The sequence below is a fragment of the Plectropomus leopardus genome, chromosome 20 (genome assembly GCF_008729295.1).
Source record: "Plectropomus leopardus isolate mb chromosome 20, YSFRI_Pleo_2.0, whole genome shotgun sequence".
In the NCBI taxonomy this organism is placed as follows: domain Eukaryota; kingdom Metazoa; phylum Chordata; class Actinopteri; order Perciformes; family Serranidae; genus Plectropomus; species Plectropomus leopardus.
In genome coordinates, this window is record NC_056482.1 from 4,045,080 (window position 1) to 4,069,522 (window position 24,443).

Consider the following 24,443-nt stretch of genomic DNA (forward strand, 5'->3'; position numbering starts at 1 on the left):
ACATTCACAAGAATGAGATGGATGCAAGGTCACAGTAACCTTAACCTTTGACCTATGACAACCAAAGTCTAGTCATTTCATCCTTGACTTAGAGTTAAGGCTTAAGTCAAATTTGAAAAAAAATCCTTAAAGATTATCTTGAAATTATAGATATTATCTTGACCAAAATCTACTCAGTTCATGGTTGATTCTACAGGAGCGTCTGTGCCAAATTTGAAAAATTCCCCTTGAGGCCTTCTTGAGATATCACAAACAGGTCACAGTGACCTTGGCCACCAAAATCTAGTCAGTACATTGCTGAGTCCATGTGAATGTTTTTGCCAAATTTGAACAATTCCTTCAAGGTGTTCTACAGATAATGCTAAACAAAAGTGAGAAGGATGAGGTAACAGTGACCTTGACCTTTGATCTTTGACCACCAAATTCTAATCAGTTTATTGCTGAGTCCTGTTAGACATTTTTTGTATTTGTTTTGTATAAATCACATTCAAAAGAATGGGACGGCATCTGAACATTGGCTCTCTGTCTTGAACACATCTAACATGTTGCTATTTCCTGTGGAACCCTTTCAAGCTCCAAAATGACACCATTTGGTGGTTGGTGAAATATTTCTCTCAAGTTTAAAAACAGCCCTTTATGTTTGACACATACACAGAAGCCTGCAGCTTCTCAACAGTAGATGAATGAAGTGTAAATACCTGGAACAGCAGGGAGGTGTACTCTTTCAAATCAGCACCATATGTAGTTTACGCAAGCGCTTCAACTTCACCTACGAAAGCTTCTCAGAGCAGGGACACGATAATAACAGGAGGTCACCAGGTCATCTGTCAGTCACTTAATGACCAAGTTTCTCCATAAAAACATCATAAAATATGAGGGGAGTATTTAAAAAAAAAAAAAAAAAATACATAATTGAGTTTTGACTGAAATCATTGTGTGATGAAACGTAACACCACTGAATAAAAAAATATGCCTCCTCTTCTTTTTAGAAGAGATTCCTGTTTCTGTAATTCACAGTAAACAAAGTGCTCTACCTTCATCAGTGTCACTTCCATTTAAGCCCAGGGTCCCCAGGCTCCAGTGGGGGCCGGGTCGCACCTTGGGTCTTCATCAGGGAAGGTTATCGGCTCGGCACTTTTCTGGTATTGGTGGAGCCTGGTGAGGAGATACTCCACCACTAAGGGGAAGTGAGCGGATACGTCGTTTCTTTCCTCTGGATCTTTCTCTATGTCAAACAGCATTACGGAGTTTGATGGATTCACCAAAGAAGGGGTCGGCTCTGAGCTGTTGTGGCCGGGCCGCGGGAACCAAATGTCACAACCTGAACAAAATAAGATGAAGGACATTGAAAGGCATGTGGTGGAAAGGAGATTTACTCCACTACAATTTCAAGGTATTTCACTTACAAGTATTTCCATATAATGCTACATTAAACAACTGCAGCACATCATATCGGAACAATTCTAGACATTTTAACTGCATTTATCTAATGGCTATAGTTTAAAGTCAATTAAAAAGCTCATAAAATAAAATGGCTTGTTAAAGATTAAATAAGAGGCTCATAATTCCTTTGGCCCGTGACACTGTACAAAAATAGCATCTAGATTGGGTGTTTTGATCTTTCAGATGTTTGAGCTATTTGTAGTAATATTAAAAAGACTTTTTCCATTTAAACTTCTTACATGGTTTCATTTTTTTAAATGTTTGAGCCCAAAAAGGCAGAATTATCCAACATTTCATTAAAAAAAAGATATAGAATAGGTAAAGAACAGTTTTTCTACCCCAATAATCTTTTCATAATCCCTGAGAATAATGCTGTGATGATTAAGCATGAGCAAAATGACAAAAATAAACACATTTTAAGCTGGAAAGAGGGGATGTGTAGCATTCTAGTGATGAAATGTTCTTTACTCCAAATATTAAGCATATTATGTCACATTACCTTATGACTGTTATTGAGCCATGATTTTGAGAAAAAGGCCTTAAAAGTCAGCATTATGGTAACTGCAAATATACATGACAGAGTCCATTGATCTTCCAAACTGGGGGTGCATGCTGTACTCTGTGAGATGTCCCGGGGTGAAAAATTGACGGAAAAGCTTGGGGACACATTAATTTTTTATCCAGCAAGGTCATAAAAACAAAATACCTAGCAACATTGTGAAGGAAAACATGAAAATATTATTTATGTCAGAAAAACTGCTGTCCATTTGATGAATGAAGTTAGCACACAGTGCTGATGATTTACCACCATGCTGGTAAATCTGAATGAATTATACTTTGGTACTCACAGTAAATGAGCTTTCCTTAATTTGAACTGAGCAACTGAATTGTGGAGGATCTAACCGAGCGTATTATGCTCATACTGACAAAAGTTTAAGCATTTTAAGTTACATTTTGATGCTGGATGCTAAGCTGCTTAAAACTGCAGTACTTTCACTGGTGGCCAGTTGTCTTTACAAGCTTAAAAACTGTATTTATTATCTGAATTTGGCAATAAGATTTTCATATTTTAAAAGCCAAGACTTTGCTTATTTTTTTTTAAAAATACTTGTTTTATTTATCTTTTACTTATTATTATTATTATTTCTTTATAAAGTGGTTCCATCTCCATTATTACTACTTATTTATATATTTAATTTCCCTTGAATACTTGATTGATATAATTGTTTGGTTTTTTGGTGAGTGAATATGCTTTGCACCTTGTGGCCTGATGAGTGGGTGGGAGGGGACTTTATCTTGCTCATACACTCGTCTGAAAACACATTTTTGTACTGAATACATATTGAAAATCAAAAAACCTATTTACAGAAAAAAGAAAAGAAAAAATCTAACTTGAGACGCTGACATAAATCAATATTTACCTGGAAATGGGCTGAAGAACGAAACAAACCCTTTGGAGGAGCGTGGCCCCTGTGGTGGGGACCACTGAGCTAAACCAGCTCTTTATAAAGTGGTTCCACCTCCACCTGCTGTCATGGGGTCAATTATTTGGGGTTTTTACAATAAAGTACTTTTACTTTGCATACATAAAGTACAGTTTTCTTTATACTTAATTTTAAATTATTGTCTTTTTTTATATTCATGCAATGATAATAAAATGATATGATGTTTACATTTTTAACTTCTTTCTCTTTTCTTTTTTTTTAAATAATGTTCTCTATTAATGAACAATGTTAACAGTGATGATGTCTTTATTTTCTTCAAGTGCTCTCTTAATCTCTTTTTTTTTAAATGTTGTTTTGGTTGTAATCCATGTCATTGTGTTATTGTGAAGCCAAAGAAAATTTTCAAATTTTTGGACAAATAAAGATCTGAACTAATCTAATTGTGACTTTTACTTGAATAAAGAATCTGCATACTTCCTCCGCCACTGATTATCAGAGATAAGAAGTGTGTTTCTGTGCAGGAGTGTGTTTGATTTCCCGCTTCTCCTCTTAGACTAAACATGTCATTAAGGGTGACAGGAGATACTGACCCGGGTAGCCAGTCAGCAGCTTCCAGTTGGAGGATCGAATGGCCGCGTGAATGGACACATTGAAGGCAGAGTTGGCCCCGGAGCTTCGGCTGACCACCTGAGCCAAAGTTAACCGACGCTTGGAGCCAGGACCTGCGGAGAGCAGAGGACGGAGCTGATCATGGAGGTCATCCATCTTTTCAAAATATGTCTAAAAGCAGAAAAGTGCTGATTAAGACGATATTAGACTAACAGAGAACACAAAACGCCCTCTGTGGATGCCTATGTAAAGAATACGATGAAGGTAGACTGGCACCAAATATCAGTGCATACCTGTGAATCAAGGTGTCAAAATAAATACACCAATAAGAGGGAGCTCTAAAATCAACAGCAGGAATGGAGTGCTTCAAAACAATCGCCCCCTTTAAGAAGAGAGATTGTTATATGTATGAATTTCCTCCCAACACGTGGAACTTTTAGGGCTGTAGGAATCTGACAAATATGGTGGTAATGTGGTCAACTCAGCACCAGTCTCCTCGTCTCTGCCAAGCACAATGAATAATTTGCCATTGCTGCAGTCGGGCAGCTTTGCAAAGCGGAGAACAACACTCACAGTTACCAACTGGCATCATTTCACCACTTTCATGAGGCAAAAGTAAATAATTTATCTTTGTTCTGAGGGTGTGCAGACATTTGCAGCCTCTTGCCATGAGCTATTTCTGCTCTTATGGAAAATGTCTCCCAGAAGTGAGCACACCTTTTTTTTTTTTTTTTTTTAAGTGGCCTTGAGAGTGTTTTCAGGTTCATGCTGCGTTTGACCCCGACAATATGGTCCTGATTAGACAGATTTGCAAGTAATTTGGGCGTCCTAGCACTGTCAAAAACAAGTAGTTCCTCGCATTCTTTGCATATAGACAAATCCGCGCCCGCACAAAGCTGACGCTCCCATTGGAGCTCGCTTTTATAGAGTCGATTCCACCGCAACAACATGGCTGGAGAATTAAAACATTTCCGATCTCAGCGTTTTCACGACCACATGATAAAAGCTCTGACATTGAATTCCTCACTGATCATTGCGCAAAATGACACGTGGGTCTCCTAATTGTTCTCACATGCATCACGCTGATGGTTGCTCAATGTGGAGCAATCTCTGAACCAAAGCAGACTGGTGTTAACAGCTTGACTTGCAGAGCTCATGTCCTCTGCATAAGAACAGTAATCGACAATACTGACATCATGCCAGATCAAGGTGTTATCCCTTTGAAACCTGGATTGAAATCCCTACATTGTGCTGCGTTCAGAGGCCTTTTTTAAAACCTTTGAACCATGAGCAAATTGGTGTGGTTTTTTGTTGAAAACATGGGATAGTTGACAAGAAATTTCCTGCAAATTGCAAGAACTTAGTAGATTAAAAAAATATTTTTTAGCAAGCTTGCAAAAATTCCTGTAACAGAATGAATGTCTAATGATGACAACTATGTATTTAAAATGATTTTACAGAATTATTAGAATTTTTAACCTTTTTTTAACCAATTTCTTGTCAATAATAGGGCCATTTCTTCTTAAATTGATACTTAAAACGATTATCATGATTACATTGTTTGTTTGTTTTTTTTTTTTTTTTACAGAATTATTATAATTTTTCAGAACTTTTTCAGGTTTTTTGTTGGTTTTGTTTGTTTGTTTGAATTTTCTTTTATTTTTTGTTGTTTTTTTCTTTTTTTCTTGCCAATTTCTTGGTAATTTTGGGGACAAGTTGCTTACTGCCTTCTCCCCATGTTTTTGCAGAATATCAAGCCAATTTGCCAAGGTTTCTGAGATTTAGGAGCCTCAAACACTGTCCATGTCTTAATTCTTTGCATAAGTGCCTCAAAAAGGGGCCCTGCTCATCTGGATCCACAGCAGTAGAATCCACAGCCCCAAGAAAAAGGCTGGGGGTGTAGTGGGAAAAGACCCTGAGAGAGCAGAGGGGTATGAAGGGGAAATTTGGGGGTGATTTAAGGCTTGGGCCAAGTCCAGGGTTTCTCAGCGAGAAATTGAGGGACCCCTCTGCGACCCATTTAGCCTGGATCCCTCTTCTCAGACCAAATGAGAGCAAAGGAAAGGGGATTTTGAAACTTAAAAGGAGAAAGTATGTTAAAAAAGGGGGGGACATAGCTCTTTCATGAGCTAAATAGAGAGACTAAAAGAAGACGGGAGCAGAGGGGACGTTGAGAGACTGGCTCTGAAAGAGAGGCTGGCTTAATAGGAAAAGAGGAATCTTGGGCTGGAATGCACCAGGAGGAGCTGCTCGTCACTGTGGCGGCTGACAATAAAAATTCAAACACAAAACATGAACGCTTGTAAAGCAGCAGTGTCTTTCTTCACTAAGCTCTCTTATCATCCCAATGATTTAAACGGTAATGACCTGCAGTAGACTGGGAGGATCATATGAACTCCGCTGGCTTTAAAGCTACATAAACAGTCATGTCTTAAAAATGTGATAAATCAGTGATTGGACTATAGATAAAGGTATTATTTCACATAGAGGCTGTTTGGGTGTTTCCCAGGAGTTCTTGGTTACTTTTGTAAATGCGAGAGTTGGTCAAAGTTTTATTTATTTTCGTTAATCATCTGACTCTGCAGTTCCTCTCAGTTTTACAGTGTGTTTCAGCTCCTTTTAGCTCATTGTTTGGTTCTTACATCTCACAGTTTAAGAGCTTTGGTCTGCAAACTGCAGTGAACCTTGTTTCCAGCTGCTGCAGGCAGATATTTAAAAAAAAAAAAAAAAAAAAAAAAAGCTCTTCACATCCTGACTATACACTACCAAACTGCATACAAACAAAATTAGCAAATAGATAAGAAACAGCATAGAGCACTTTAACCCACTGGCCAGAAATGTTGGCACTGAGCATTTCTGTGTTATTAAGTAGCCGATATGCTGAAACTTTACATTTCAGTAGCACTGTGGTTCACGTGTGCTCAGGTTTATGCACAAAAACTACTTTGGTTATGGTAAAGTAAAGATGTGGCTAAAAATACCGATCCCTACTGGAAAACCAACAATGTCTCGATAAAAAGAAACCATTTTTCGTGGCGCTATTTGGATGAGAAAAACAGTGACAGGTTTATTGGTATCGGACGGTGGTCCTTTGCGATATGAAACATGGCAAAGTAAACTCACATACTACATCGCTTTAGAAACATTGTTATAATAATAATAATCTTTATTTGTATAGCACCTTTCATACATAAAATGCAGCTCAAAGTGCTTTACATGCGAGAATGATAAAGCCTAAAAATACAAAGAAATATATTGTTATGAATATTGTTATGAAATAGATAGATAGATAGATAGATAAGCATCAGATTGAATTTAGGAACACAGCCAGAGTCAGAGGGCTGGAACAGATAAAGCTGTACCACGCTGACTCTGCTTTGCTCCATGGCTGTTGTCATAGAGATGAGAGACAGCTGACAAATGTTCGATCCGAGGAGGTGTCAATCAAAACATGATCTGCCACGCCCCCACACAGTCTAAAGAAATGCTGTTATCCTTCAAATCGGTTTTCCAATAGTTGGGAAAATGTATTTTCACTCAGATTCTGCAGATTCTACTGAGACACTCAACATTAATATAATATGTGCATTCGTACTATTTTAAGCCATGTTTCCAGAGGCTTTAACAAAAGGTTCAATTAACCCTTCTGGGGGTGGAAGAGCTGTTATGAAGTTATGAAGCTTCTGGAGCTATTATACCAACTGACAAGCATTTTTTTTTTATTGTTTATCACTGATAATCAGCAAGTGATTTTAACTATTTTGACGATATTGTAAATTATCAATCAAGGCCGGCCACCATTGTTACACATAGCCAGTGTGTAACAATGGTGGCCAGCCTTGACAGTTTTACTGTAGGTTTAAGAGAAACCAGTTAAACCCCATTACAGGTTTAGACTTTAAAACTCGTTTTGCATCATTAACAAATAAAACTACAGTGCCACATGGTATAAATCAGCAATAATTAATCTCGTACTGCACCTAGTGCAATCTAGAAGAGAAGAAAACTACCATACTTTTAGGAGATGAATGAAACAGTACTCATCCATTCTCCAGACATCCCATGATGTGCCTATTATGGTACATCTGTAAAACATTTCAGTCCAAAAATGTCCTCCTCTTATACCTTTGCTATTTCTGACTGTGTAACTAAAGGTGCAGCATTCTCCACACAGTCCGAAATAGCGGCCTCAGACCAGAACCAGGACCACCTGATATTAAGTGGTTTAGACAAGAATGAGACCACTCCGCTGTGTCTGACAGCCAAAAAACAAGGGCAGTCACATGATCTATTTCCTGGAAACCTCTCGACATCACAGAGTTTTAACTGTAAACACACACACACACACACACACACTAGACCTGAAACACCAGCTAGCTCAGATTTCAACACTGTTGACTGATAACAGTTTTAACCTTGTGTTATCAGAGTTCCTCAGATTGAAACAGAATAACAAACAGCATTTTATGAGGTCCAGGGGGGAAAAAAAGTAAATCCAATTAATTAAAAAAAAATCACATAATCTTCTTACACAAGAAAAAGATGTTTTATTTTAATATGAGACGGCCAATATTTATGAAAAAGTTGTTCACGATCATCTTAATAAAAACATATCCTCATAGAAATATTGTGTGTTTACACCTGATAAAGATACAAAATTAAAAGTCATCCACTGAAAATAATCCAGACACCATGTGGGACTCACCTCCAGCCAGAATCCTCATAAACTCTTAATCCACTCAAACAAATTTCAAACACTCATAATAAACGTAAGGTGGATTTCTAATGTGAGTTTAGTCGAATGTTATGTAACGTGCTATTCTTAGGCCCCCACTCTGCTTTGACTTTGTTTAATTGGATTCACCATGTTTGGCGTATTTGGGAATACCGGCTGAAACAATGAGCCTCTTGATACTTGTTGGCCACGTCGGGAAGAGAGAAAAAACTGCAGAATTACAACATTAGAAACCAGAGAGGACACATGATAGATATCATAAACACATGAGGAGGAGAGGTAACATGAGGTTTCCATCAACACCAACAGCACAGTTTCTCATCGGCAGATGAATACTAGTTTAAAAAAACGTCTCCATGTGTCTGTACTGGTTTCTACCCACAGTCCAAAGGCCTACAGGTTTGATAGAATAATAATAAACCCTTTGAGACCTTAGCAATGTGGCTTGATGTCTTTCAAAAACAAAAGGCAATGCGCAACTTCAGAAGAAATATATGAAAAAATAACTGAAAAAATGTCCACTGTTTAAGCAAAGCTCCTTTCCCTCTGGGCAAAGGACAAGATCAACCACTATGTAACAGTGACAATAATTTCTTGTTATTGTCTTGTTGTGCCGTTGTTATTGTTTAGGAAGTGCTGCCATAATATATTATATGCCATAATGTAATATATTCTGGTACGGTTCTGAATTGGATTAAGTCCTTCCTTCAAGACAAAGACTATTCAGTACCTATTGGCAGCTGTACATCAGAGCGTCTCCCAACAATGTGTGGAGCTCCGCAGGGGTCAATTCTTGGACCTCTGTTGTTTAATCTTGACCTAACACCATTAACTGAAATTCTAAAAATCTTTAAGGATTCGTATCATATTTATGTGGATGACATGCAAATATATATAGCCGTGTCACCAAATAACTACATTTCAATAAACTATTAGGGACAATGCATTAATCAAATTAGTAGCTTGATGTTCCAAAATTTTCTCCAACTAAGAGAACATGTTATCTATAATCACAGACTGGAGCGGCAGAATGCTGCCACTGTTTGGCTCTGTGTGAAAAAAGCAAAGCTGGCGTAATGAAGAGTCTACGCTGCAGCCCTATCACAGGATCTCTGTGTAAAACGGGCTGTGGGCTCTTCCTGTCTGCCAGCAGTAAATCGAATCAGACCCAGGAACAGGCAGTAAGAATAACTAAAATGAAATCACCAACATTGTTTCTGATGGTCTCATTTGATTCTGCGTGTTTCAGAGGCATCAGTATTAAAATGAGACTGTTTCATAAACGTTACAAACTCCTTGTAGCTGCATTAATAAGTTTCCTGTAGGAGTAAATGGCTGTGTAATTTTATTTGTGAACTCTGTGAAAAGACTGATGACCAGTCCAGTGTGTATCCTGCCTCTCACCCTGCACAAGGTTTACAGATAAAGGGTTGATGAATGAGTTTAAACCAGTGGTTCCCAACCTGGGGAGAGGTCACCAGAAGATTAAGGGGCTATTAGATAAAGAGGTAAACAAGCTTCAAAGCAGAGATTCCATTTGCTTCAGGGAGCTTTTAAAAAAGATGACATGTAGCTGAACTGCTATGAAACAAAAATGGATGTAAAGTAAATTTCCAGCTTTACATAAAGAGTGAAATGATCTCAGCTTGTTGGCAGGATTTGCTGCTAGGGATTTTTTTCTTTGATTGGATCTCTGCAGTTTGTGTCAGCAAATGTTTGTATTTATATCAGAATTTCAAAATCATGTCAAAATTTTCTCCTTGTCAGGTCTGGTCGGAAGCACACATACATGCATACACTGTATACACACACTTCCACAGCACAGGACAGTTAGTGAACTCATCCTCAACCCTGGCCAGATCCACTCATGAAGCCCTAAGAGTGTACTCAGGCTGGGAAAAGCCCTGCTGATGTAGGACAGTGATACTGTTCTTGCTTTCCTTTGGGGCCACTTTTGCAAAATGAAATATATAGGATTTTAGGATATTTTAAAGATTTTGGGACATTTCTAGGATTTCTGGATGTTTCTAGGATTTAAAGACACTTCTACAATTTTAGGACATTTTGAGGATTTTAGGACGTTTCAAGGATTTTTGGGACATTTTGAGGATTTTAGAATGTTTCTAAGATTTTAGGATGTTTCTAGGATGTCAGGACTTCTTGAGGACTTAATGATGCTTCTGGAGTTTTGGGCTGTTTCTTGGATTTTAAGGATTTTAGGACATTTTGTGGATTTTAGGATGTTCTAGAAGTTTAGGATGTATCTTGGATGTTAGGACATTTGTAAGATGTTAGGAGTTATTTGTTGAAGTTCGGGATTTTTCTTGGTTTTTAGGACATTTTGAGGGTTTTAGGATATGTCTAGGATTTTAGCATGTTTCTAGGATTTCAGGACGTTACTTGGAATTTGGGACATTTCTAGGATTTTGAGACATTTCTAGGATGTTAGGCATTAACAGGACTGGTGGGCCGCCTAGCATCAGGGGCCAGATTTGGCCTGCAGGCCGTAAGTTGAAAACCACTGATGTAGGGTGAAACATGTGAACTTACATGGAGCGATGTCATCATACAGAGGGTCAATGTTGTGCAGCAGCTCTAGCCGGGGTGAGGCAAAGCCTTTGCTGTAAGACAAAAGCAGTGTAACTCTTAAACATATGGATACACAACCAACTAACACACACAGCACCATGTTTGACTCATGCACAGTAAAATCCACTGGGATCTGTAAATCTAAACCAGCTGGCCGTTGTTCACCAGGCAGTCATATGCTCTGACCGCACTTCACCACAGAGAAAACACACTGCTCTTACTGACCACAGTGTCTGATAACACGACTAAAATAACTCTCTCCCGCCTGCCTACTGTTCTGGGCTCTCATTCGCTTTTCACTCCGCCGGCCGAGCTGCTGTTTTCTGTAACCGGCCCAGACAATTAAAACCTAAATGAAACTGTAAAGCAGAGAAAACAAACAGCAGTTTGTGCGTTGTTGTTATGCAGCTCACACGGCAACAGGCAGCAGGCAGCGGTCAGCTGACGTGCGTCAGCCAATCGAGTCAAGTGGAGGCTGTGAGTAGTAGTTTGTGGTCCGGGCTAAGCCTTGATTTTCTGCTGGGGCTCTGCTGCAGCCCTCAATTTCACCTCCTTTCACTGCGTCCATATTTAGTTTACAAATATAAAGTGTCAGTCAAACAGGAGGCAGTGACAGCCTGTGTGATGACCTGCACACAAACCAACATGGAAAGTGCATCTGTGGTCTGCCAGCAGTTCCATGTGACTTACTAAATCACTATCAGCTTCTTTGTGAAGGTCTATGAGACAAACTTGAAGTGATAGTTCAGATTTTTAAAAAGTGGGTTTGTATGGGTACTTATTCATAGACAGTACATTACCTATAGTTAGACGTCAGTCAGCAAGCCCCCGTTTAGTCTGACGTGGAAGATAAGCAATGTACTGCTGTGGAGGAGGTCAGCAACAAAACATATTTTAGCCATTAAAAAAAGTCCCACCCAATAAAACAAAATTAGTATCCATGCTACAATAGCTGACATATATGAATATTAAATTTGGTCAAACTATTTATTTTGTTCACTCTGTTTTGTTTTCTTTAAATTATTTTTATATTACTAGACATACCATTGTTATTATCATTCTTATTTTCATTATTGTTATTTATTTATTTAATTTTTTTGTTTTTTGTTTTTCTCTCACTGTTTTTTCCCCTTGCACACAAACACAACCACATGGTGCCATACTGGACAAATCTTCCCAAATTTGCGTGCTTTTGCAAGATATTAGAATTATTTTATCATTATTTTTCATTCTTTTCCTTTTTTTGTTCATGTATGTTTGTTGTTGCTGCTGTTGTGTATGTCACCTTATTTTTCTTTGTGTCCATTGATGATTTTCCCCACTTCACACCATAGTTGTACCTGTAAAACCCCCGCTATTTTACACTTTCTGATTTGCCTTTTGGCATCAAGAAATTATGACTTTTTATTTATATAATTTATCTATTATTATATATATATATATATATATATATATAGAGAGAGAGAGAGAGAGAGAGAGATATTTTTATCTTCTTTATGAGTTTTTCGTCTGTTCTTTCACGTTTTCCTTTTTTTTCCCCTTTTTTAACATTTATTTCTTAGTGATTTTTCTGTGGAAGCAGAGAAAGTGTGCAGCACTTGAAATGTGTGACAATAAAGTATTGACAAATTTCCCCAAGGGGACAATAAAGTGTATTGTATCGTATTTTTTTTTTTTCTTTTTTTTGTGTGCTAAATTTTAACAAAATTTTCTTGCAAAAATCAGAACTTGTAACTTCTTCCTGTATTTTGGAATAAAGTAAACTCTGATATTAACGAATGAATTGCAACATCTCAGGTCTGTTACCAAATATGCACAAAATATGTGTAGCTAATTAGCCGATCCAGCGGCAGCCCCTCATAGCTCTCTGAGGCGGAGGTGGGGATGGAGGGAGGATAAAGGGGAAGAGGACAGGGATGGAAGGACTAGAGATTTGTGTGAGAATGACTGATGGAATTTCCTTCTCTTTGAGCTCCCATTGCCACAGTAACAAAGGGCTTATTGAAGGCTCCTACAAGAGCAGGACGCTGGTCAGGGAGGCAGGCAGAGAGCTGCAGCGAGAGCACATGATCAGAGAGAGGCACAAAGAGAGGGCAGGCTGTCAAAACTCAACAGCTGCTATCATTCACACTGTAAACTCTCACCTGCAACCCCAAAATCCCTCTGAGTGCAGCAGCCCAGCTCACCTGATTGTGTTCCACACGTTGAATCCGTCCAGCGGCTTTGTGCCGTTGGTGCTCCCGCCAGCCAGGCCAACAAGTGTTGGCAGCCAGTCGGAGATGTGGATGAGTTCGCGGCTGACTGTCCCCGGCTGCTTCAGTAGCGGGCTAGCGACAAATCCGACTCCCCGGATCCCTCCTTCCCACAGCGACCACTTCCTCCCTCGCAGTGGCCAGTTGCTGCCACCGCTCAGCGTCTGACCTCCGTTATCTGAGGTCAGAGCGGAGGGAGACAAGCAGAAAAGAAGACAAAGATAGGTGAGGGATTTCATATCAGAAAAAAATTGAAGATAAAGGCATAAAGATGAGATCCGCTGAGGTGTCAGTGAATGTTGTACAAGACTAAGAGTCCACAGCCACCCTGGACCCACAGAGAAACCAAACCAGCATTTAAATGCAGTATTTTCACAGACTGCCAGAGTTCACAAACTTCCAGCAGAGATAAAGAGGTGAGAGCAGAGTGGAGATATTTCATTTAAATGTTGGTTTTGCCTGACAGAAAACATGTTATCTTTCCAAGCAAAGAGCAGACATCTGAGAGATCACAAAAACACCTCTGAAAACACAGCAAGCTGCTGGATAACAGATTTAAACTACAATTACCAGCTTGTGCTTGTATGCCCTTAAAAAACCACTCAAGTTGCATTTACAATTTACATCAGTTTCTGTGAAAACATAGATGCCTCACACACATCTTTGCCCCGGCAGCACAGAAGATCTCTACAATCAGCACAGTTTCACGATTAGTGTCACCAATTCAGTATGTGAACAAATGTCTCTGCTCCTGTTTTCGAGTTCAAAGTGATTTTCCAAAACATAACGATGTAACAGTGATGTTGATCTTCTAGATTTAAAATGTTAATCGGTATATCTTAATAGACATTTGTGTGAAATTTTGTCATTTTAGTATATGAATTCTTGTTATGGGCAAAAAAAAAAATGTTTTGATGGGTCACAGTGACCTTGAACTGTTTATCACCAAATTCTAATCAGTTCATTCTTAAGTTTAAATGAAGGTTTGTGCCAAACTTTGATTTGAATTTGATTTTTTTTTCTCAAAGTGGAGATATTGCACTCACAAAAATGAGACAGATGAAGTCACAGTGACCTCAACCTTTGACCTATGACCACCAAAATCTAATTAGTTCGTCATTAAGTCAAAATGGACGTTTGTGCCAAATTTTGAAGACATTCCCTCAAGGCGATCTTGAGATATTGGATCCACAAGAATGAGACGGACAGACTAACAGACACAACGTCTTCCAGCCTCTGCTATTTACTTTTGTAGGCCCATATATCAATATATTTTTGTTTTTTCTTGCCCCATTCATCCAACATTTTTCAAACATAATTTCAGCATGTTGGCATACATGGAGGGAAAGATGGGAACACACAGAAATCTTGAAAAAAGTACATGATGGTAAACTAAGCGTCACACATCAACACATTAGAGCTGCTTTGGTGGCCACTAGAGAAAACAACATGTTACAGTCTGTAGAAGGTTATCCATGGAAGATTTCTGCAAAAATCACATGATACTCCACGAAATTCCATCAGTTTTCTATAACTTTCAATGATTTTTACTAATTCCATAACTATTCCAGGCCTGAAAAAATGTGACTGTGATATTCCATGACTTTTGCAGGTTTTCCAGGTCCGCAGGAACCTTGAAAGTACAGCTGAGGACGAGAAAATGTTATTAGTTTTGCAGGGTTTCTTGTCATAAACGTGAAGGTATTGGACAAATTAAAAATCTGACGTGATGATTGCACAACAGGAAAAGTCAGAAGATCACCAAAGTCAGTGGGATTCCTCCTCTGGGGATCACGAATGTCTATAAACCTTTATAGAACTTTTATAGAACTCTATAGAACATGTTGAGATATTTCATTCTGCAGTATAGTGGTGGACTGGCCTGCACTGCCACCTATAGAGCACTAAAACAATAAAGCAATGTTCATCCATTTGTCCTCTCTGTAAGACAAATACTCCTGCATATTATACAACCACTACACAAGTGGACACACACACACACACACACACACACACACACACACACACACACACACACACACACACACACACACACACACACGGAGGCAGTTACACTGACTGTCATCATCCCAATAAGTCCGTCCAGTACAAACACACTTGACCAATCACGTCAAGGCAGGGCTCCCGGTGTCATGCGAGTCCAGGAAATAGCCTGTACCGATTCCCAAACTGTTCTGGAAAAGACCGTCTGCCCCTTAATGCCCTTTTCAAGCTGCTCTGGCTCTCTGCAGGCCAAGTTCTCTCTCCGTTTCCCAGCTTCCCCTCCACTTTCACCTACAGCTCTCGCACTTCACTTGCTTACAGTAAAGTCCCGCACAGACACAAACTTTCATCATGAAGGAATTCCAAAGTTCGGCCTCATTGCTTTCCTGTTGAGCCTGACATATGTGGGTCACTGATAACAGCCTGAACATGAGAGAACTGAAATTATACATATTACAAAAAGAAAAGCCACCGATAGACTTTACTTAGACTATTTTTAGTAAGAGGTGTTTATAGGTTAATAAAGCATACACAGTGCTGGAAGATGTATTCAGATCCTTTACTTAAGTAAAAGTAGTAATACCAAACAGAGTACTCTACTACAAGTTTAAGTTCTGCATTCAAATCTTACTTAAAAGTATGTATTACCTAAATTTAACCCTTTGAAACCTGGAACAACAGCAACATGGCAAGAAATGTCCTGGAAATCGCAAGAAATGAATAGACTTACACTGAAAAATCTTTTTCCATGTTTTCCATGACTGTATGAACCCTGACAGAGAGGTCTGGGCGCTGGCAAGATGGAAGGAAGTTTTTCAGAGCTCATTTACACACGCTACCCACAAAATATCCCTTCAGAAGGAGGAGAATCAATCCATAAAGGAACACTTCATCCTTCAGTTTATCACACAAACATTCAACAGGACAGGACAGGGATCAAAAAACATCCCTAAAAGTAGCTAAAGATGCCATTTTATTTCCCTCCGGATGTAGTGGAGTAGATGTATAAAGTTGAAATGTAATGACAATACTCAGTACTGAGTATATTAATTGTGTATTTAAGTCCAGCACTTAAGCAAATTTATACTGTTGTACAATGTACAGTGTACAATGTTAGATTCCACAACTGACTATATGACAGGGAGCAGTCAGCTGTTACATAACCTGTGCATCTCACTGACACAGGAGGAAGCAGGAAGTAGTTTTTCTCCAGCTTCACATCAGCAGAGTCGGTGTCTGTGCAGCATATGGCTGCCTGAATCCTTCAGTCAGAGCCAAGCACCAAATGTGTGGAAGCAGAACAATGAAACAGGCAACCTACCGCAGGCATTAAAAAAACTTAACTCTCACAGCATTGTTCCTGTCCTCTAATTACCCTTTAAAACCTCCCTAAAATAACCCTCAAAGGAGCTACCTACTTCAGATGTGATTCATTAAAAGTTCCACATGTGGAAACTAAAGAGCAGGCGCATGTTCAGATGATGCTGAACAACCTCACCTTTGGCTACAATGATTATGCTCTTTATCAAACGTCAATGTGATGGGTGTCCAGTGGCTCAGTGGATAAAGCAGGTGCCCCATATATGAAGGCAGTGTCCTTGCTGCAGCAGCTGTGGGTTCAATTCCGACTCGTGGCCTGCTTCTGAACTATTTAATAAAGGCAAAATTGCCAAAAATAATCTTTAAAAAAAATCTTTTAAAATCTTTAAAAAAGTCAATATGATGTTTTTGTTGTTGATTTCTTTAGGTTTACTGGTACTGAGATTTCAGATGTGTTCTGTCTTTAACCCTTTGAAACCTGGACCGATGTTGCTTTTCTTGTGCTGCGGTAAAATGCCTTTCACAAGTATTTGAACCAAACCTTTGAACTTACAAATATTTGGATTGATTTTCTAGCCAAAACATGGGAAAAAGTTAATGGGCAACTTGGCAAGACATGTCCTTCAATTTTCAAGATATTAGTAGATTTTAAAAATTGTATATATATATATATATATATATATATATATATATATATATATGAAAAAATGTCCAGAAAATTGCAATTCTAATTATCAAAATGATATATTTAAAATCATTTTACACAATTATTATAATTTTTAAGCACGCATTTCAGCACATATTTTTAGTTTCGTTCTTATTTACCATTGTTGTTGGGTTTTGGGTTTTTTTTTTTTGCTTTGTTTTTTGTTTCTTTTCGTTTGGTGCAGTTGTTTTTTTGAGTGTTTTTTTTTTTTTTAGTTTGTTCGTTTTTATTTCACATTGTTTTGTTTTTGGTTCGTTGGTTGTTATTTTTGTGTGCTAATTTTCTTTTACTTTTTACTAACTTCTTGCTTTTTTCAAGTTTAAGTTTTTTTTAAAGAAATTAAACCAATAAGCTTAGGTTTTAAGGGGTTAAATATCTATATCCAGCTTGAGACATCCTGACAGAAAACCCTGTTAAACAAATATAACAAGTCACTGCTCTCTACTGGACATTCTGGGAATTACAAGAGCTATTTTAATTCTTGTATCCAGTCCTTGAAATGTTGCAAACACTAAACATGTGGCAATATCTGTTTCATGTGCCTCCCCTTTGACCACTTTGTGTGATAAAATGTGTTATCTAACCCTGTGATACTTTAATTGAATAAACCTGTCACCTGAACTCCTCTAAACAGTGAAAAATTGGCTTTGATGCTCAAAGAAAGTGTGTTTTTGATGCTGACGCAAAACAGTAATTGCTCGTTATTTAGCTGACGCTGATTTGGTTTCCATTCTGGCAAACTATGAAAGAGTCAGACGGGAGAAAATAATAAACTGGGGAAAACACTTAAGCATTCACAAAGGCTTTCACCTAGTTATCCTATCTATGTGCAAAACAAGTTTATTGTAGGTTTCGATTGAAAGAGTTAAAGTTCACTCTAATTAAAGGTTACTTCATCATTAAAAACATGAGAAAATAGGGTGCAAGTTGCAAAGACCCTATTTTCTCATGTTTTTTGTGTGACAACTGGGAACAGCAGTTTTTTAAATCTATAGATCTGCAGCTGTCAGTGTCACTTTGGAAATTGCACACCATCAATATATCCAAGTGCTTGTTTTTGTCACTGACAGGCTCAGACTGCTATTCTATGTGCATTAAACATCATGATGAGGATCTCTACAGAGACAGACCTTTGTGTTAAGAGTACAAATCTTGTTGTCCGATCAGAAACGGCCTAAAAATCAGTATAGCCGAACCCACCAGACTCCAGTTAAAAACAGTTAAAAACAGTCATTTAAGTGTTTATAGTGCCTTTATGTTTTATCATCTTAATGAGTGATCTAAGGGTTTATCTCAACCAAACAAAAGATGGTGATTGTGAGAATAGTGGAAGGACAAACAAAGACGACTCGGAGCAGTCGTCGTCGAGCAGCAGTGGTGGTTTTGCCAACATCGATTTCGGGGCTATTTCAGACTAAATAAAAAGGGTCTTACTCTCTAACAAAAAGGTTTATCTCGGTAAGGATCATTTTCAAAATGGAACAGACTTAGAATAACAATCTGAGCCTGTCAGTGGCAAAAACAAACACTTTAAGTTGACATGGATTGATGTTGCACAGTTGCCCAGAGTTGTTACATTGCAGCTTGTTTCGCTGCTGCCAGCCGTGACAGTCTCCTCAAAAGGACCAATTTAAAATATAGTTGTTACCCATAGTCACATAGACACAAAAACATCCAAAAATAGGGTCCAGGTTAAAAAACTCTGAACCCACCCTTTAAGTAAGATAATCTAGTGCTTCAGCCAAGTACAGCATTTGTTTGCACCTTAAAATGTTTCAGCAACATTCCACGGAAGATAAATTGTTCCTTATCCAGCGTCTCAGTTTAAAAACATACCTGTTGAGAATACCAGGATTGTGTTGTCCCACAGTCCTCTCTGCTGCAGAGCCAGAGTGATGTTGCCCACTGCCTCGTCCATGGCCGACACCATGCCGGCATACAGCCTGCGATGGGGGTCTTTGATAAAACTGTAGGGGGTCACGTAGCGCTCCGGCACCTGCAGGGGTGCATGGACCGCCTGCAACGCCATGTAGAGGAAGAGCGGCTGAAAGATAACGAGAGCAGCATGTCAAGACTCACCTCTGTGACTTACTGTTGTAACGGGAGCAGCGGAGGCAGCTCTCATTACAAACATCAGCACTGACACATTATGACCTTTTAAGCTGCTATACCAAAATTTGTCAGCCAACAGTTGCTTATTAAACATTCAGCAGCTACAAAGAAACATTGTCAGTCATTTAGAGTCGTGTTCATCTGATGAATGTCAGTCCAACATTCACTCTCTTTCAGTTCTGTTTTTGGTCCCTACCCACTCCTGAGTGTGATATCTGTCTCTTCAGCTGCTAAGTGCTTCACTTTATTCACAAGCTAGTCACAAACTGTCTGTCTGCTGTTTGGTTGCAGTGTAAAGTGGGTTTTCACAGCTATTTCGATGACTGCTGTAGCCAAAAACAAGGCTATGAGAGTCATGATAGTGAACCAAAGGCGTAAAGTTAAAGGCCAAACAGCAAAACATTCAGCTGAAACTCTTTAAAGCTAAATATGAACTAAAGACGCTTTAAAAAGTTACATAATCCTGCTTTAACTGGCAGTGAGATTCTGAAGATCCAGTTCAACAGATGTGTGTCGACAGCATATTGCATCTATTAAGTGCTACATCATGGGCATCCGGACTTGCTGAGTTACTTCAAGACGTTAGCCTCTCATTCAAGGAGCTTCTTCAGTTCTTACTGGTTTATTATTAATACTGACTGAAATGTTTTCAATAAACTCAAGTCCGTCCAGATGCCCACAATGTAGCATTTAGAATTACCATGACCTGGATTACTGAGAAACTTCAGCAAAACATATTGAATCATTTCCTGCTCATACAAAATGGCAAAAGATATATTAACCTCAAAGGTATTTAAATGTACAATATGTAATTTTCTGCCATGAAGAGTCTCAATCAAAACAATTACAAAAGCAGGAGCAATGCAGTCATTGCAGTCCGGTTCCTTCAGTGTTCATTGCTCACAGGGTTTTTACTGAGAACTGAATTATCCACAGTAGTCTCTTCCTCTCGAAAATAAACAGACCCCGTGATAAAAACCTGTGAAAAAACTAAATAAAGCAGTTTCATGTTAAAAATCAATCTTTATCAAGTGTGCTATTTGGCTCATCACGGAGAGGTTTCTGCTAGTATTTTCTCCTCCTTTTTCTCCGATAACTTAAGATCTAGATGTTCAGAAGAGTTTTCAACAGGAGCCGAATTATTCTCAGAGGTCTCTTCCTCTACAAAACAAACAGACCAAGTCATTAAAACCATTAGAAACGCTGAATAAATCGTTTCAAGTAAAAAATCAGTATTTCTCCAACACTGTTTGGCACATTGGGCTGGGGTTAAGCTGTAGCTAACATTTGCTTAGCGTGTTTCTCTCATAACTTAATACTGAGAAATTCAAGAGGTTTTTGCCATGAGCTGAATTATCCACAGAGGTCTTATCTTCTCCAAAACAAACAGACAATGTGATTTAAGCAAGTGAAAACACTGAATAAAGTTGTTTCACATTAAAAATCAGTGTTTCTCCATCACTGTTTGGCATTTCAGTGGCTGGAGCCGAGCTGCTGCTAACGTTTGCTCACCTTGTTTCTCTGATAATTTAAGATTCAAACATCTGATAAATAAAATCCTTCCTCTGATTAAAACATATAGATAAAAATGACAAAGATCTCAAAGGTGCTGCATAAAAAAGTGGCTTGAAACAACCTTGATGAATGCGCAAAGGGTGACAGTGACTAAATCACGCAAACCATGGCCTTGAATAAAATGACAGATTTTTCCAGGTTTGAGCATTTTTGAAAATATTTGGAGTACTGTAAGCGCACAACTCGACAGTCTTTTTTTTAGATGTTTTAATGTGGAAAAGTTACACATTATATCTTTGAATAAAACACAGCTAGAAATATATTAAAAGAGATGATGGCTGCTGAATTCTTCTTTTTCTTGATGGCACATTTCTAAAGTTCCTCACATGATTAGGATCAGGTTTTACTGCTCTACACTCTGCGTGTGTGTGTGTGCGCGTGTGTGTGTGTGTGTGTGTGTGTGTGTGTGTGTGTGTGTGTGTGTGCGCGCGCGTGTGTGTGTGTGTGTGTGTTTCACCTTGTTGGGGTTGTGTTTGTCAATGATGCTGGTGGCCCTCTGGCTGAACAGCTCAGTAGAGTAGTCTCCTTTAAACGCAGTGGCGACCTCTTCTCCCTCCCGCAGGTCTAATGCACAGCGGGTCACGTTCAGAGAGGAGATGGGATGACAGCGGACATGAGTGAAGTAATCCTCGCTGCCTGTCAGGTAGCCTGGAGCACACATGAATCCAAAAATAACTGTCAAGAATAAAAGTGCATCAATAGTTAGATCAGAGGTTTTATTTTTTTAATGAAACATACCAAAGTACGTGTCAAAAGCCGCGGCGTGTGGGCAGGCAGTCCTTCTTGTACATGCCCAGGTGCCACTTGCCCACCATGTGTGTGGCGTACCCCGCCTCTTTCATCAGCTGGGGCAGCAGTTTCTCATCCAGAGGCACACAGTACGGCTGACAGGGCCAGATGATCTGGTGCTGCATGCCTGTGTGGATCTGAGGGAGAGGTTCAACAACAAAAAAAAAAAAGACATAGTGTTTGGAAATAAATTCACAATGTGTTGAAAACACCACAGAGCAACTTGTAAGAAAAGTAAAGGGGGAACTAACTGCCTCTATGGAGACTGTGATGCAAACAAAAGTTTCAAAATAAGGACTTTGTCCTCTTGTTCTACTTTCCAGTCCAAATTAGTTCTTTTCCACCTGGAAAGTCTCTCTAAAATTGGAAAAGTGTACAAACCTAAAGTCATACCATCATGATGCAGAGGAGGCTAAAAGTACAGTTCTGATATTTTGAAGTGGGGTTGTATGAGTTACAAAGTCAGTGTATTACCAAGAGTAAATTGGGGTTGGCATGCCTCCAGTTTGAAGAGGCAGGCAGGAATCTGACACTGGACTTAAGACCGTGGATGGGTTCATCATAAAACATATTTTAGACACTTAAACCAACACACCGAAAATAATCAATATCACTTTAAATACACATTATATTGAGGGTATTTTCACAGTTTTATCTTTCTATCAGACAGCAATTTCCAACGGGGAATTAAAGCCGTTATATTGCTCTCTTCAAAGCCAGACTCCAATAAGAAAACAGTGATTTACCATCGCTGAACACAGGAGCTGCTGGTCACCTGCTGCCTCCATCAGTTCTTTTGCTTGTGTTACTGTGTGACTTTGGAGTTTAAAGGAATTAGTTTAGCTTTAAAAAAACACACACAATAACACAAAATAGAAAACTGATCAGTGCTGACTTATATTTACTGTTGGTAATATATTGATCAAGCATAAGTATGCCATACAACCCCATTTCAAACATCTAAACTATCCCTTTAACCCCTTGAAAAATGGATCTACATCAGTTTACTTGTGCTAGTGTAACGGAGTTAAGAGATAATGTGATCCCACTTGCCATATAAAACACATTACAAACACGGGAACTGGGGTCTCCTATTGTAAGTAAAGGCAGCACCCCTGTGGTTTAGGGTCGTGCACCCCTGTGGTTTAGGGTCGTGCACCCCGGGGGGTAACAACAGTCGGACCTCGCTGCCTCCGGGGTAGGTGCATGAGTATGAGCTCTGTCTTTGTTTTATATTAATTACTTTCATTTTAATATTAAGGAGTGGTTTAAGTTGTATTTTGAATCATAAAGCTCCCGTACGGTCGAGCCTTTTTTTTAAAAAGTTGACGATATTTGTCTTTTATTTCTGTTTACAAATGGCTAAAGTTACACATGTTAGCTAACTTGCACTTTCTTTTCATTTTACTTCTTGCAGCCGTGTATGTGTGTATATAAACGGCGAACTGGACTAACTGTGTGTTAAATCTCCATGGCAGATGAGAAATAAACGGCGAGCGTGCCAACGGTGAAAAAGTCTGCCTTGTCACTAAATACACAACGCAAGAGGAGTACAAGGACCGCTACACTAGGTAAAGAACCTTTCACAAGTATTTAAATCTCTGAACCCTGAGCAAATTGGTTGGTTTGTTTTTCTTAAAAACAAAACAAAATAAAACAAAAAACATGGGGAAAAGGCACAGAGCAACTTTGCAAAAATAACAAAAATAATAAAATAAAAATGTGACACACATTCAACTATAATTATCCCAATCACAATTATGTATTAATATATAATGTATAATACATATATATGTATATGTATAATATTGTGTTGCAGACTTATTATTTCTTAAGCACTTTTTTCAGTTAATTTCTTTTTTTTGTACTTTTAGGTAATTTTGTTAGCCTTTTTTTGTGCGCTAATTTTCAGGTAATTTTCTTTTACTTTTTTTTTAACTATTGTGCTACTTTTTGAATAATTTATTCTTGAGCTGCTTATTGCTCTTTTCCATGTTCTTGAAAGAAAAGAGCCAATGTTCTTAGGTTTGAAAGGGATAAGTTCCTTATGATTAACTTCACATATAGTAAGTGTAACCACAAGGGCAGGATTTTAAATAAAAATCTAGTGTTTACTTGTTCCCAGTGGTGAAATATAGTACATACATCAAATACAAATTATGAAAATAATGAAAAATACTTACACTCTTTTACCTAAGTGGGGTTTTGAATAGGAGACTATACTTAATACTGAATATTTTCACAGTGTGGTATAAGGAGCTTACTTGTACTTATATAAAGTAGGCTATTAAAACAATACTTTTCCATCACTGGCCGTATGAGACTGTATGAACAACCATAAACCCCCGGCCATCAGACATGCAGCAGGATGCGGATCTGACCTGGTACCTGCCGGTCATGAGCTGGTTCCTGGAGGGGGTACACAGAGGCTGCACATAGTAGTTCTCCAGGCGGACTCCTCCGGCTGACAGCTTGTCCAGGTTTGGGGTTCTGATCTCTGAGCTGTGGTAGCCGACATCATACCAGCCGAAGTCATCTGCCAGGATGAAGACGATGTGCGGCTGCTGGGCCGAAAAAACGCCCGGAAAGCACAGGAGGAGCACAGCTATGAACTGAGAACAAACCATTGTCAAGTTTCTCATTATTGACTCAACAGAACCACAATAGCTCGTCGCTAAGTAAACACGGACGTCCGGTGGGTTGTATTTAACGCTAAAATACACGCAAACATGGCGGATATGAGGCTAAGCTAACTGTTTGTCCAAACTTCATGTCTTCGTTGTAATAGTATAAAAGTAAGTCACTGAATTAGAAAAGTTACAACGCAGACTAGCTGCTACTTCCGTCTTCCTCAGATTGAAAAC

The 24,443-nt window shown here is 38.8% G+C and overlaps 1 protein-coding gene across 1 annotated transcript; it reads right to left on the reverse strand.

Annotated features, from left to right (window-relative positions):
• Positions 1-277: 277 nt before the first annotated feature.
• Positions 278-24,443, reverse strand: LOC121959498 (arylsulfatase B-like). Its single transcript, XM_042508831.1, is given in 9 exon segments — positions 278-1,321; positions 3,479-3,610; positions 10,783-10,853; positions 13,008-13,251; positions 18,940-19,147; positions 21,248-21,438; positions 21,529-21,544; positions 21,546-21,716; positions 23,961-24,443. Coding segments are annotated over 9 exon segments (1,560 nt in total). The 5' UTR covers positions 24,222-24,443; the 3' UTR covers positions 278-1,055.